This window comes from Cupressus sempervirens, chromosome 3, assembly GCF_028749045.1.
Source record: "Cupressus sempervirens isolate cs-2001-9-10 chromosome 3, ASM2874904v1, whole genome shotgun sequence".
Lineage (NCBI taxonomy): Eukaryota > Viridiplantae > Streptophyta > Pinopsida > Cupressales > Cupressaceae > Cupressus > Cupressus sempervirens.
In genome coordinates this window covers 257,497,826-257,510,701 of record NC_143120.1, presented here as the reverse complement: position 1 = coordinate 257,510,701, position 12,876 = coordinate 257,497,826, and the positions used below count along the sequence as shown (strand labels likewise).

Sequence of the window (12,876 nt, the reverse complement as noted above, 5' to 3'; positions counted from 1 at the left end):
TTGCTTCATCTGAATTGCTTGAGGGGAAAAAATCTTCAATCTTCTCTTCAACATACTAGTGGTCATCCATATATTTTGCAATTTCCTTCCTTCTTTTTAAGGGTTGGGAAAGATTCTCTCTTGCTTCCTTGAGCTAAGCTATGGCCATTTCCAAATCTAGCTTTTCATTGTCAATAGCTTTGTCAATTTTGAATATCTCCATTGTCCTTGATCTTTGCTCAAGCTGTCAAACTTTATCCTTAGAACCATAAAGCTTTGATACCAATTGTTGGAAATAATCAAGACTAGTTAGGTTACTAAGAGGGGAGGGGTGAATCAGTAACATCAAAATTTTTGACAAATTTAGCACTTAATAACATAATCCATTTACCATTAATAGATCTAATCTATTGCATGCATGAGAAACTAAGACAATATTTGGTGACCCAAAAACCTTCCAATAAGAAAGTAAAACTAGGGTGGGGATAATACCCACAAAACTTCAATAGTGTAGTATAAAGTTGGCATGTTAGGACTTACAATGATCACTTCTGATGATCTGCCCTGTTAGGAACAATTAAGACTACTAGGTCCACCTTGTTAGAGGTTTTACAAACATACAATAAAGTATGCACTCATTAAAGAGATTTAAGAAAAGACTATTAAGTCTACTCTGTTAAAGGATTTGAAGTTGATTCACTTATTAGGATGAAACAGTAGATCTAACTTGCAATTGAGTTGTTTATTTAGACCCTTGAAGTATTGATCACCTCTTTGTGATAGATGTAACTTGACTACTCCTGATTTGACCTTGATATACACTTTGCTCTGCTACTAATTCACATTTGCATTCCCATGCATAAAAAAAATTACTTCACTTCTATTGGGTATGATACAATACATTACATATATACCAACCCAATTCTCATAATTACAAGGTCGGCCAATACACAAGATAGCACCAATATTACTGAGTCAACCCAAATGTAGAAACCTGTGTTCTGAAAGTTCACTTGGTGACTTTTTGATACATGGAGTCCACTGCATTACTCGGCATCATCATGCATTCAATAGAAGTAGAGGCTTGGTCCATACTAATCACTCAACGTAGTTTCAAACTTGATATACACTGGAGACTCCGTAGATACTATGTCACTTGGTAGAAACTAAATTTTGAATTTAGCATGCCTTCACTCGATAAACACTAATCATCCCACTACTTGCTTAACACAAGCTTCACATCACATGAATTGATGACTCGGTAGACACTATGAAAATTGGTAACCACTAAACTGCTCAGTAAGAACTGAACTGCTCGATAAGTACTGGTGGACTTCCCACTACCTAAATTTGCTTGGTAACCACTGAAATTCTCAGTATGAACTGTGAAACTTGGTAACCACTGAATTGCTTGGAAAACACTGGAGACTGATCGAAGAGCTCAATAAGCATACAAAATCTAAATAAGTGTTGTCACTAATAAAAAACATGATTTAATGCCAACAATAATATGATTTGATTTATTAAAAATCAATTATTTTGTGTTATCTATATAGTTATTTTCTATATTTTCCAAGCATAATTTTTTGTTAGTAAAAATAAATTATTATTTTTATATCTCATTGTGTTTAATGCTTCTTAATGTTTTATTATTCTATTTATTTTATGATGATACAAGCATGAACTCTACTAATGATTCATGTGATCAACTAAATGTTGCAAGAAATAAAGTTATTGCAAAAATCATTCCTATTGCAACATTACATATTTATAGGAGTGTATGGACAATCAAGGCTAGAGTTACTACAAAGACTCATCTTCGTCAATTCAACAATGCAAGAGGAGATGGAAAAGTTTTTAGTTTTGATTTGGTTGATTTTAATGGTGGGAAAGAAGAGTTACATATTTCGATGCTATTGCAAATAAATTTTATGAATGCATGGAGATTGGGAAACTATTTACAATCTCAAAAGGGAGCCTTAAACTTGCACAAAATGAATTTAGCCATCTAAAGAATGACTTGGAAATTCTACTACAAAGTAATTCCATAGTTGAATTGTGTTTGGAGGAAGACAATTTTATGCCTAAACAAAATTTTAATTTTATATCAGTAAGTGAAGTTGATGCCATGGAAAGCAATTCTATAGTTGATATCATTGGTGTTGTTTTAGCAGTTGATCCATCAAATTTGATATTTAAAAAGAATGCCACACAAATTGAGAAAAGAATACTTCAATTGAAAGAGAGGTCAGCTTTCATAATGGACTTCAGAATGTGGGGTGAGTTTTGCAATAAGGAAGGCCAACAACTCCAAAACCTATGTAACATAGAATATTTTCCTATTGTTGCTACAAAGGATGGACACATCAATGATTTTGGAGTAATAAGCACAACCCGACTTTTTATAAATCTAGATCTTCTAGAGGCACATCAATCAAAATCATGGTTTAGTCTTGCTTCCCCTTCTTTTACAAAGAAAATATCATCTGTTGGACAAGATAAAATATTAAAAACTATGGCATAAGTTAATGATTGGGGACTTGGTCAATCTAATGCACATTGTTGTGGCATGATAAAAGTTATCCTATGTTTTATATAGGTGGAAACTTTTTATTATGCAACTTGCCCCTTCAAATTTGAAGATAGACAATGCAAAAAGAAGGTGAAAAATGATAAAAATGGTAATTGGTATTGTCAAAGATGTGATAAGAGTTTTTTGAATGTGATTACATATACATGTTTCAATGTATAGTGCAAGATCACACAACATTCACTTGGGTTACTATTTTTGGGAAAGTGGTAGAAGAGATTATGGGTGTTACAACAAAGAAATTTAAAATATTGAAGGATGAAGAACAAGATGATGCAAAACTGGGAGAATTTATATGAAAGGTCATTTTTAAAGTTTTCATGACAGAAGAGACTTACAATGATGAACGTAGGGTTAAGTGTACTGTTATAGAAGTTGAAATGTTTGAATATGCAACTGAAAGAAAACTATTATTAAATTCAATTGTTTAGATCTCAGTTTTAGTTTGTTTATTTCCTTCTATGTATTTACTTCTAGCTAAATATATATTTTCAAATGTTTCAATAAAATACTTGGATATCTGCAAGTTAGCACATCCAACCAAATTTTGAGTAATGGATATGTCATATCATTCAAAAGTATTGGATCTTATGCATTTGATGTATATTGTAGATATACATTTGTGAAACTAAAAATTTTTACTAATCTTATTTTTTGTTTATTTGCAACTTTCTAACTTTTGTAATACATAATTTGATGAACTATTTATATTTGTAAACTCTAGATATCTTGAAATTACATATCTCTTAATGTAATTTACAAAAAAAATTAATTAAAATTTTAGATATGCAAATAGATAAGTATTCCCCTTCAATTATCCATATTTTAATCAAAGTTCAATATTATAGATAAGAATTCCCAATTATCCTTCGACTCTGTAGACTTTTGTTGAACTTGACCCTACTTATGTGTGCTCATCTTTGTTGCACTGAGTTGACCCCTTTCATCTTTACAAATGTGGTTCTCCACTACTCTTTTTCAAAATATCTGTAGTAAATTGAAAGATCAAATAGAGAGATGTAAACTTTGCCTGTGTGTGCCATACTGCCTGTGGTGAATTGGTTTAACCCAATGCTGCGATATTTCAATCTCTAACGTTTCTTGTGTACATAGAAAGATGAAACAACATAACTCAAATAATTGCTGGTACGGACCCTCACCAAGTGCGACAAATCTGCTTGGTGCATCTGCAAACACATCACCGACTATGCAGTCGCGCACATGGCCGCACTTCTATTTCATTCTTCTTTACTCTTCCTCTCTCTTTTTGTCTCTCTCCCTTCATTGTCAACATGCACATCCAAACTTAATAATTGGAAATACACGTCAACCATACGCACACGCCACTCTGTGCTGGGTTTGTATTTTTTATAATAATGTATTTCACTCCACACAATCTCCAATGAAACCAATCTGTTGTAACAGACTTATGTTTCTAAGAAATCAAAATTAAAATGATACCTTCTACTGAGAGTTCGCAGTGCCAAAGCGTGTCATTCGGTATCTTCAAGCCAGAGGATGGCTGCAACATTGAGGATGCAGTCGCCCACATGGCCACTGTCGCCTCTCTTATCGAAAAGACCCACAACATTACCGTCACCATTCTCAGATGCCTCGACCTGTCATGGGTATGTGCATGCTTATTTCTATCAAGTTTTTTGGCCTTTTCGTTTATTTTATCTATACTGTTCCAATAGCGCCCAAATTTACTTATCTATGCAGGTTGCTGTTTTTGCAGCATGCAAAGAGGAATCGCAAAGTGGAGACAAATCCAGGTCTAATCTGCCTGAGGTATGTTAGATATTCATCGTGCCAGTATAATATATTTATAAACTACTTAAACAAATCAATTTTTTATAGATTCTTTTAGAAAAATGAGCACCAATTCATCTAAACAGATTTGATCTATAGACTTTATTAGAGGAATAAGCATGATTTCAGATGACCCATCTAAAAATGGATTATAAAGAAATTTTATCTAGGGTTCAGTTTTATAGGTAGTTTATTTGGTTATTCAGTTAAAGAATCAAAGGCTGAGGGATATCTATTCTGTCAAAGTTGTCTGAAGCACTATTTGTCTCATCCTTTCTTCTCTCTCAGGGTCTCACACTCAACAAGACTTGAAGTCATACATTTTTTCATGTTTGTAATAGAATTTATTTAAGTAATTGTGTTGGAATAGACCAAGTCCACGTCTTTCTACTATTGCAACTGCAACTGCAGTTAACTCCATTGCGTGTGTGCATGATTGAATATGTCTCCAAACACATGGCAAGGTTGTTAAGTGTTAGTGCTGTCATATTACACCATCCACATGTACTCTCTAGACTCTTCATTTGTAGGTGAAAGTCCTCTATTTATAGAGGCTATCCAATCTGTATTATTGTGCAGCCAGATCTATGTGAATATTGAAAGTTATCGTTTTGTAATCTGCTGTCCCCATTATTTTGGTTCTAATTTTCAATTAATTGATCTGAAATCACACTTCTAAATTAATGGTTGGGCAAACATTTGAGGATAGGATACTGATGAGATTATACTTGGTGCAAATGCAGGCAGCAGCATTCACTAAGGGATTGAAGTGTGCAGTGAGAATAATTGACTCAGGCTGGTTCCGCTTCACTTCACAGGAAGCAGGTAAAGGAGTGCCTTTTACAGAGCTGTTGCTTGGAGACATAGTGAGTATGCGTCGAATACACTGCAGTTGGGAGAGACAGGACGATCTATCTTACTCCTGCCTTGCCATTCTCAGATCTTACTTCAACTTCTTTAAAGGAATGACTTCATTGTCTTTCTATGACTCGTTGGACGGGAAGCAGATAATTGGTCTTGCTGTATGGGATAGAGTTGAATCTGCCTTGGCTCTGGGGAAAAATCCAGAAGGAAATCCTGCACTGCCATTCTGGAAAGATATGGGAGCGAAGAAGCTGGAGTACAATGTGTGCCAGGTTGTCTATGTTACATACACAAGCTCTACCCAAATTCTAGGGTAAGCGTGGATAAGTTTAATGGTTGTACATAGGGAACCCATGTTTAGGTGAGCCTGATCTGCTAAAGGTCGCTTCACTATTTGGGAAGGGACTTGAACCTTCTAAGCAGTGCCCTTGCATGGATCCGGAAGTGAATATTCAAGAAGCAGATATTTTGGAAGGGGAGCTAGGGAGGCATGTTGCAGATGAGTGATACTTACGAATAAAAATCTAGAAATTGGGTTGAAAACTTTCAGACAGTTCTTAAAGGTAATTCTTTAAAATCTTAAAAAAATTACGTGCCTTCCTTTTGATCCACAAAATTCTAATATATTTTGGACGATAAGTTTATCCTTTCCATGCAATCTTGGCTAAGTTCAATACTTTACTTTGTCTTTTATTTTCAGACACTATCATCGACGTGGAGAGTTTATCTTGTTTATTGTGTAAATTCTTTAAACTAATTTTAGTCTGTTTATAAAAACATTAAATATTTTTGGCTATTAAAGGTATTTATTTTTTTGTCTTTATTCAGTTGATAACTATTTATAGGAGCTTCTTCAAAAATGTATTCTTGTTCAATAATTGTCAACATCTTAATCAATTAGTTTTTTGTGAGTGTAGAAGAATGTAAAAAGGAGAAAAAAATTAGTAGTTTAGAAAAATCAGTAATTTAGTCTATTTGTTTGAAAGTGGAAACTTAATTTTACACCAAAGTTAGACATAAGATTGCATAATATTTTGACGAATAACTTAATTTTATGACTTGAGATATATCGTGATAATTATGTTATATGCAACCTAAGTAAAATAAGGTAGCAAGTGTGGATATGACTTGGGTGTTGAAATAGCTAGGTAAAACATTTTATAATGCCAACATATAATTTAAGTGCAATTTAGGAAGAAAATGTATGATGCACTAATTCAAAGAAGAACAGATGGGATCTTGCCTACCACGACCTATTAGAAATTGATAGCCACATTATAATCTCTAACCAACAAAGGAAAAAGGGAAAACCTAGTGAAAATTAAAATCTCCCCAAATAAAGAAAATGAATTATTCTCTAAAAGAAGAATGTGAAGAACTAAATCTCATGTGAGTACAAATTCCTCCTATAAGAGGGAATAAAAAATATATACCATGGAACCCTGTCACAAGGTAGAGCTGATGATAGATATGGAATAATGAATGATTAAAATGGTAGAGAATTTGAATATGCAAATAATAAATGATGATAATTTGGTATAGTTGAATAAGTATTACAATATATATAGTAATATGGATAGAAGACAATTAGAGAATACTATCATAAGAAATATGATAGTGAAGAAGAAGAAATTTGAGAATATACAAAATAAGATTCTTGAAGACCTATACAACAGATTGATAAATAGAAAGAAGAGAGTTTTGGAAGAGGATTTAAATAGAGGATCACAACCATAAATAAACTATGTGATGTGGGATCCAAAGAGGAATTAGACAAAGTTTTGAAGGGTATTGAGCCCTTGCTGAGGGAAAAAAGAACAATTTTTCTGGTGGGAGGCAATTATGAGGAAGTTAGACAAGAAACAGAGGAGGCTATAGTAAAATATATCTCCTTGGTACCTAAGGTGAGTGCATAGGCAAAGGCTGATAGTTCAGTGTATGTATAGGCAGATACACCTTCTAGTGAAAAGGAAGAAGAAGAGGAGACACGTCAGACATCCTGACCACCTCACATCACTATAGGTATTGAATCCATGCAAGTGGATAGTACATGCATAACTATGGATATAAAGGAGAATATTTTTGCAATATATGGAGGAGCTATTATTGGTAATATCACTACCTACTCCAGCTCTGATGATGAAGAAGAAAAAAAGAAGAAAGAAGTAGAGGCAATGAGAAAGGAAAGGATACAAAGAGAACATGAAGAGAAGAAAATGGAAGAAGAGGAAGCAAAGAAGTTAGAAGAAGACATAAGGAAAAAGGAATAAGAAAGGAAGAATAGAAAAAGGAAGAAGAAGAAAACAAGAAGAGAAATGAAGAACAAGAAAAGAAAGAAGCATAAAAGAGTTTTGAAGAAAAGAAGAAGGCTAAGGAAGAGAGGAAGAGCTCAGAACTAACAAAAGATCCACTCATTCCTATAGTAGCTCCAACATCAGCAACAACATCAAAAGCAATACCAATACCATCTGATGATCATCATCATCATAAGGGTTTGATGAGCACATTGAGTAAGTTGTTCGAGAAGAGGGTAAGTGCACCAAGATGGTGTACAAAAAAATGGACACCCAGCAAGAAAAAAGAAAACTTTTCAATAACTCAATTGAGTTATTCAAAAGTGAAATGTCGGCTACACGTGGTATCCAAGCCTAGCCATTATACTTTAGATAACTTGATCAGGTTATTAACTAATATAATTCAAAAAAATTGATCAGGTTTTATGAATTATATTAGTTAATAATCGATCAGGTTTTCTAAAGTATATATTTTTACTATTGTCTGTGCTTGAGGGCATTTTTATGCCCTAAAACGATAGCAACAATGTGGATTGCACAGCGAGAACACCAAAACCTGATTGAGTTTACCATATAAATTGATTTTCAATTGCATCTCCATCCATGGCACCCTACAAATAAGGTAAGCATTCATTCTATTCCTCATTTATGTATTTTTTTAATCAAATTTTATAATTTAGTTTTGTACTTTATAAGTTTTTAATTATTTTTATTTTTTTTAAATATAGATGCTTCAAGGAATCCAACAAAATGAAGGAGAGAAGAAAGACCACCTTCTACACAATAAAACCCTCCATCCATCATGACACAACCAAAAAACACTCTAACCATTGTGACACAAGCACAAAACCCTCCACTCAATGTTCTCATTCAACAACCACCACCTCCTATAAACCCTCCCCACATAACATTACATCATTTAACTACTACACAAGAGGACCTTATAAACCACCTCACACAAAATAGTGCTAACATTACCCAAATGGTCAATAAGTTGCAGTCATCTATGCTTGATCACCACTCAACCCTAGTGAATGCACTTGAACAAATGACCCAAAATGCAAATGAGGTGTCTAGAGTGGTTACAAAATGGGGTACATAGAGAGATAGGTGTCATTCATTTTATGCCAATGGGTTATCATATTAGCAAGTGAAAGATAAAGATATAAAGAAAGGTACTATATGTTCTCTTTTCACCAATCCTATATCTAGAAACTCCCTATTACACACATGAAAAACTTTTACTATTCATTGGTGCACTCATGCTAGGATGAGATCATGTTTTTGGGATAGGTGGTATATGGTGTTTGACCTACCACCATGTAATAATGATGAGGTGCCTCTATATTTTTTGGGAAAGCTATATTGTGAGTTCATCCTTGGGGAGAAGCCAAATTACTTTAACATCTATTAGTTCCAAGGTAGAGGGAGAGGTTCTGCATAGGATAGGCCATGGGCTCATAGGGTGGTACCACAACATGACAAGAGAGGTACAACAAAAACAACCATGCCTCATGTTGTGCTTCCATCAATTGTAAAGGAGTATATTGATTTACACACTATTCATGCAGCTGCATCATTGACAGATGTTATCATTCAACATGGCTCGTAATTAGGTGGTTTTCCTTCACCTATGACACCCCAACCATCATTAGATGCATCTTTAGGGTCACCACAACAAGTGGCAGCTCCATCATCATCACCTATGGCACCTCAATCATCACAACCTATGATAGCTCCATCAACATCACCTGCACCACTAGTGTCATATCCACTTGTGTCACCTACACCACTAGTGTCATCTCCACTTGTGTCACCTACACCACTAGTATCATCCTCACTTGTGCCACCTACATCGTCATCATGTGCATCATTATAGTCTTCAGGGACCAATCAACATTTTTGTTTTAGTTGTTAGCACATGTATCATAGGATAGATATGGATGCAGTATCATCTAGTCCATGTGTACATTGTGGGCATACTTGTTATTCATACAGAGGTGGAGATTTCACACTCATAGATGATTTGTAGGTGATGGTCTTTAGTGGATAGGGGACACAAGTTTTTTTGTTTGTTTGAGTTTTGACATGATATTATTTAATCACCTAAATATTGTAAAAAAAATAAAAATAAATTATAGATCACTAATCTAGATTGATAAGTGAATAATATGAAATACAGGGTGCAACAACCAATATGAGAACACCCTAGAGTACTCGTTCTGCTAGAGGTGCAAGGCTAGGAGCAAGAACACCAGAGGTAAAGTTTTTAAAATATTCTTAAAAGTGCAATAATAAATTGGCTTAAAAATATTGTTTCTTTTTTAAAAAAAAATTATAGAGCACTTTAGATTGATACATTCAAACAATATGCAATGCAGGGCACAAAAAGCGGTGCAAGAACATTGCATAGTACTAGTTGTGCTAGAGGTGCAAGGCTAGGAGCAAGAACGCCTAAGGTAAAGTTTTTAAAATATTCTTAAGAGTACAATAATACATTGGATTTAAGATATTGTTTCTTAATTAGTATTCTTAAAAGTACAATAATACCTTTCCATCTCCTACCATCATTGAGACTGTCCCAAATTCATCAAATCCATCCAATTCTCATCCACATATCTTGCTCCTAGCATACCTGGAATCCATCTAATGAATCTCATGTGAGTTCATCCTCCATAGACCCATTCACATCAAGGAGCATCCATATCACATAGGGTGTATTGCAGGAGTGTGGAGATCATGAATCTCTACTTTTATTTTTTGACAAGGTACCAAAAGTTTATTCACATCTTTCTTTTACTTCTTGGTCTCTTTGTTTTCAATTTCTAGGCCTTGTACTATCATTCCAATATTGTCCTTCAAGTCCTTTTGTCTTCTTGCACTCCTATGATCTTGTTGTTATCGTGCCTTATTTCTATTTACAACATTATCTCATATTTATAATAATACTATTTACTATTTTATGGGGCTTTTTGGGGGCTGAAATTTCTCAAATTGATGATGCTATGCTTTCTGCCATTAACTTCAGCCTTGAGAGCTATGTGGTATCATAGATTGCACACCTATCAAGTTTATGATTTGATTTGAACTCATTATGTGTCTTATTGATTCCTCTTATATTATATTTATTTCTTCTTTAGTGTACTCCATGTAGCTCAAGGTTTGGAGGAAAGGGAAAAAAGTTAGCAAGAACACCAAAACAAAAAATGATATTAAATACAAGTCAATTTTATATTTTGAAATTTATTATAAATGAATGTATATACATGTACTCAATATTGATGAATACATGTTGACTTGTTTGTTGAATATATGTAGAAATAATTTCATTTTGTAGAGTTGATAAATGCTCCCAAGACTATCGATTTTGAGGCAATGAAAGAGGTAAAATTTCATAGTTTACTTCTCATAAATTTTAGGTTATAGTATGCATTTGTTCTATATACATATTAAACAGTTGCATTTACAAATGAGTACATGTTTTTTTTAGTTTTATAATAATTATCAACAATTTTTCTTATTAACATGTGTTATTTATCTTTTACCTATTACAACACTCTTTGAGACTTCATGCAAATCATTTCCCATTTCATTTTGCTAGGACTCCCAAGCATCAAAGATGGGGTCAAACACAACAGAGGCTAGAGGTATGTATGTAGAGTCTTAGTTGAAGCCCTTTTGTGATCTCAATTTGGATTGTTTGTGTGTGTGATAGAAATACCTAATGCCTACTTTGCAATTCTAACATTTTAATGCTTACCATATAGGTTGTGCCTCATACCAACATTGATTCATCAATTCTTATACCACTTGCTAGCACAAGAGATCAAGCTTAGGCTATAGCACCATTTTTTGTTTTTTTAACTCTATTTGTAATTCCTAATGTCACTGTATAATGCTAACATTTTATCACTTTTCATACAGGTTGTGCCTCATACCAACATTGATTCATTAGTGCTTGTAACTCTTGCTAGAACAAGAGATCTAGCTCAAGATAGAATACATTTTTTATTTTTTAACTCTATTTTTAATCCCTAATGTCACTCTATAATGCTAACATTTTATCACTTATCACACTAGTTGTGCCTCATACCAACATTGATTCATCAGTGCTTGTACCTCCTACTAGCACAAGAGATCTAGCTCAGACTATAGTACATTTTTTGTTTTTTAGTCCATTTTTAATCCCTAATGCCACTTTATAATGCTAACATTTAATCACTTATCATACAGGTTGTGCCTCCCATGAGCATTGATTCATTGGTAGTTGTGTCTCCCATCATCACTCTACCTCATCATTTTGTGATGAGTCCCACAAATCGATGAAGGAGCCCTTGATCACTACTATTTAATCCAACTATGGGACAAAGGGATAAGGTAATGAACAACTCAACTATCCACAATTTAGAACCCAATTTCTAGTTGTTTTCATATTACTTATAGATAAGATATTTGATAGTATATTTTAATTTTTCTTTTGTAGACACTTGGCGAGACACAAACTACATCAAAGAGGCTCAATTTTGATGATTCTGCATAGTCATAGATATTGATAGTGATATACATATGTAGTTATGGTCATCACATGCCATTGATATATATTTGACTTTTGTATTGTATATATTCACGATATGTATTATAGACATTCAATATTTATATTGTACACATTTAACATTTGTCAACTTTTGTATTGTATATAATCAATATTTTTATTGTGCACATTTGACATTTCTATTGTACACATTAAGAATTTGTCAGTTATTTGACTTTTGCATTGTACTGATGAGACATAACATCTTTCTATAACTATATGATTGATATGACATAATATATTGTTCATTTTGATATACATTAAACTTGTATTTCTATCCAACTTGTTCAATGTGTTCATACAAACTTGTATTTCAGCTTACTTTCTCAATTAATCAAACACATGAATGTCCATTATTTTATAGTAACATGTTTATCAAATTCATTATAAAATGTAATCATATGTCACTTATTTTGATGTAATAAGACATGAAAAGTAAAAATATGTCATGATTTTTGTATTTTGGTATTCAGTGTGGTCAATACTGTTAGAGGGCCATTGTGGCTGAAATGAGGTTGGTCCTAGGCTAAACCCTACCAAGTGGAGCTAATAGAGTAGATGATTTGATCCTATGACCAATGGTTTGAAATATGTACACAACCTTGCTCATTTTAATCAAGAAACATTGCAACTTTTGACAATAGGCAAGATACAGATGCCAAATCCAAACAAAGTCCAATCTCTAAACACTAAGATAGGTTGTTGTATGCTTAGATAATGTGATCTTGTAGAACTTGAAAATTTGT

The 12,876-nt window shown here is 33.5% G+C and overlaps 1 protein-coding gene across 3 annotated transcripts; it reads left to right on the top strand.

The window, feature by feature from the left end:
• Positions 1-3,970: 3,970 nt before the first annotated feature.
• LOC149565855 (uncharacterized) lies at positions 3,971-12,304 on the top strand. Of its 3 annotated transcripts, XR_016361517.1 has the most exons (8): positions 3,971-4,197; positions 4,292-4,360; positions 5,125-5,808; positions 9,722-9,799; positions 9,921-9,998; positions 10,858-10,923; positions 11,141-11,916; positions 12,023-12,304. XR_016361517.1 is itself a non-coding variant. In XM_089817280.1 (3 exons), exons 1-3 carry the CDS (start codon positions 4,179-4,181, stop codon positions 5,560-5,562), a joined length of 510 nt encoding a protein of 169 aa, XP_089673406.1. In that variant the 5' UTR covers positions 3,971-4,178; the 3' UTR covers positions 5,563-5,949. The 3 variants fall into 3 exon arrangements, 2 of the variants coding, with proteins under 2 accessions (XP_089673406.1, XP_089673405.1); XM_089817280.1 differs by lacking the exons at positions 9,722-9,799; positions 9,921-9,998; positions 10,858-10,923; positions 11,141-11,916; positions 12,023-12,304 and having other exon boundaries at positions 4,308-4,360; positions 5,125-5,949; XM_089817279.1 differs by lacking the exons at positions 9,722-9,799; positions 9,921-9,998; positions 10,858-10,923; positions 11,141-11,916; positions 12,023-12,304 and having other exon boundaries at positions 5,125-5,949.
• The last annotated feature ends 572 nt before the right edge of the window (positions 12,305-12,876 follow it).

Coding starts and splice junctions, on each gene's coding strand:
- LOC149565855 (XM_089817279.1), top strand. CDS start 4,024: ATGATACCTTCTACTGAGAGTTCGCAGTGCCAAAGCGTGTCATTCGGT. Junction 4,198..4,291: donor GATGCCTCGACCTGTCATGG/GTATGTGCATGC, acceptor TTATCTATGCAG/GTTGCTGTTTTTGCAGCATG. Junction 4,361..5,124: donor CCAGGTCTAATCTGCCTGAG/GTATGTTAGATA, acceptor GTGCAAATGCAG/GCAGCAGCATTCACTAAGGG.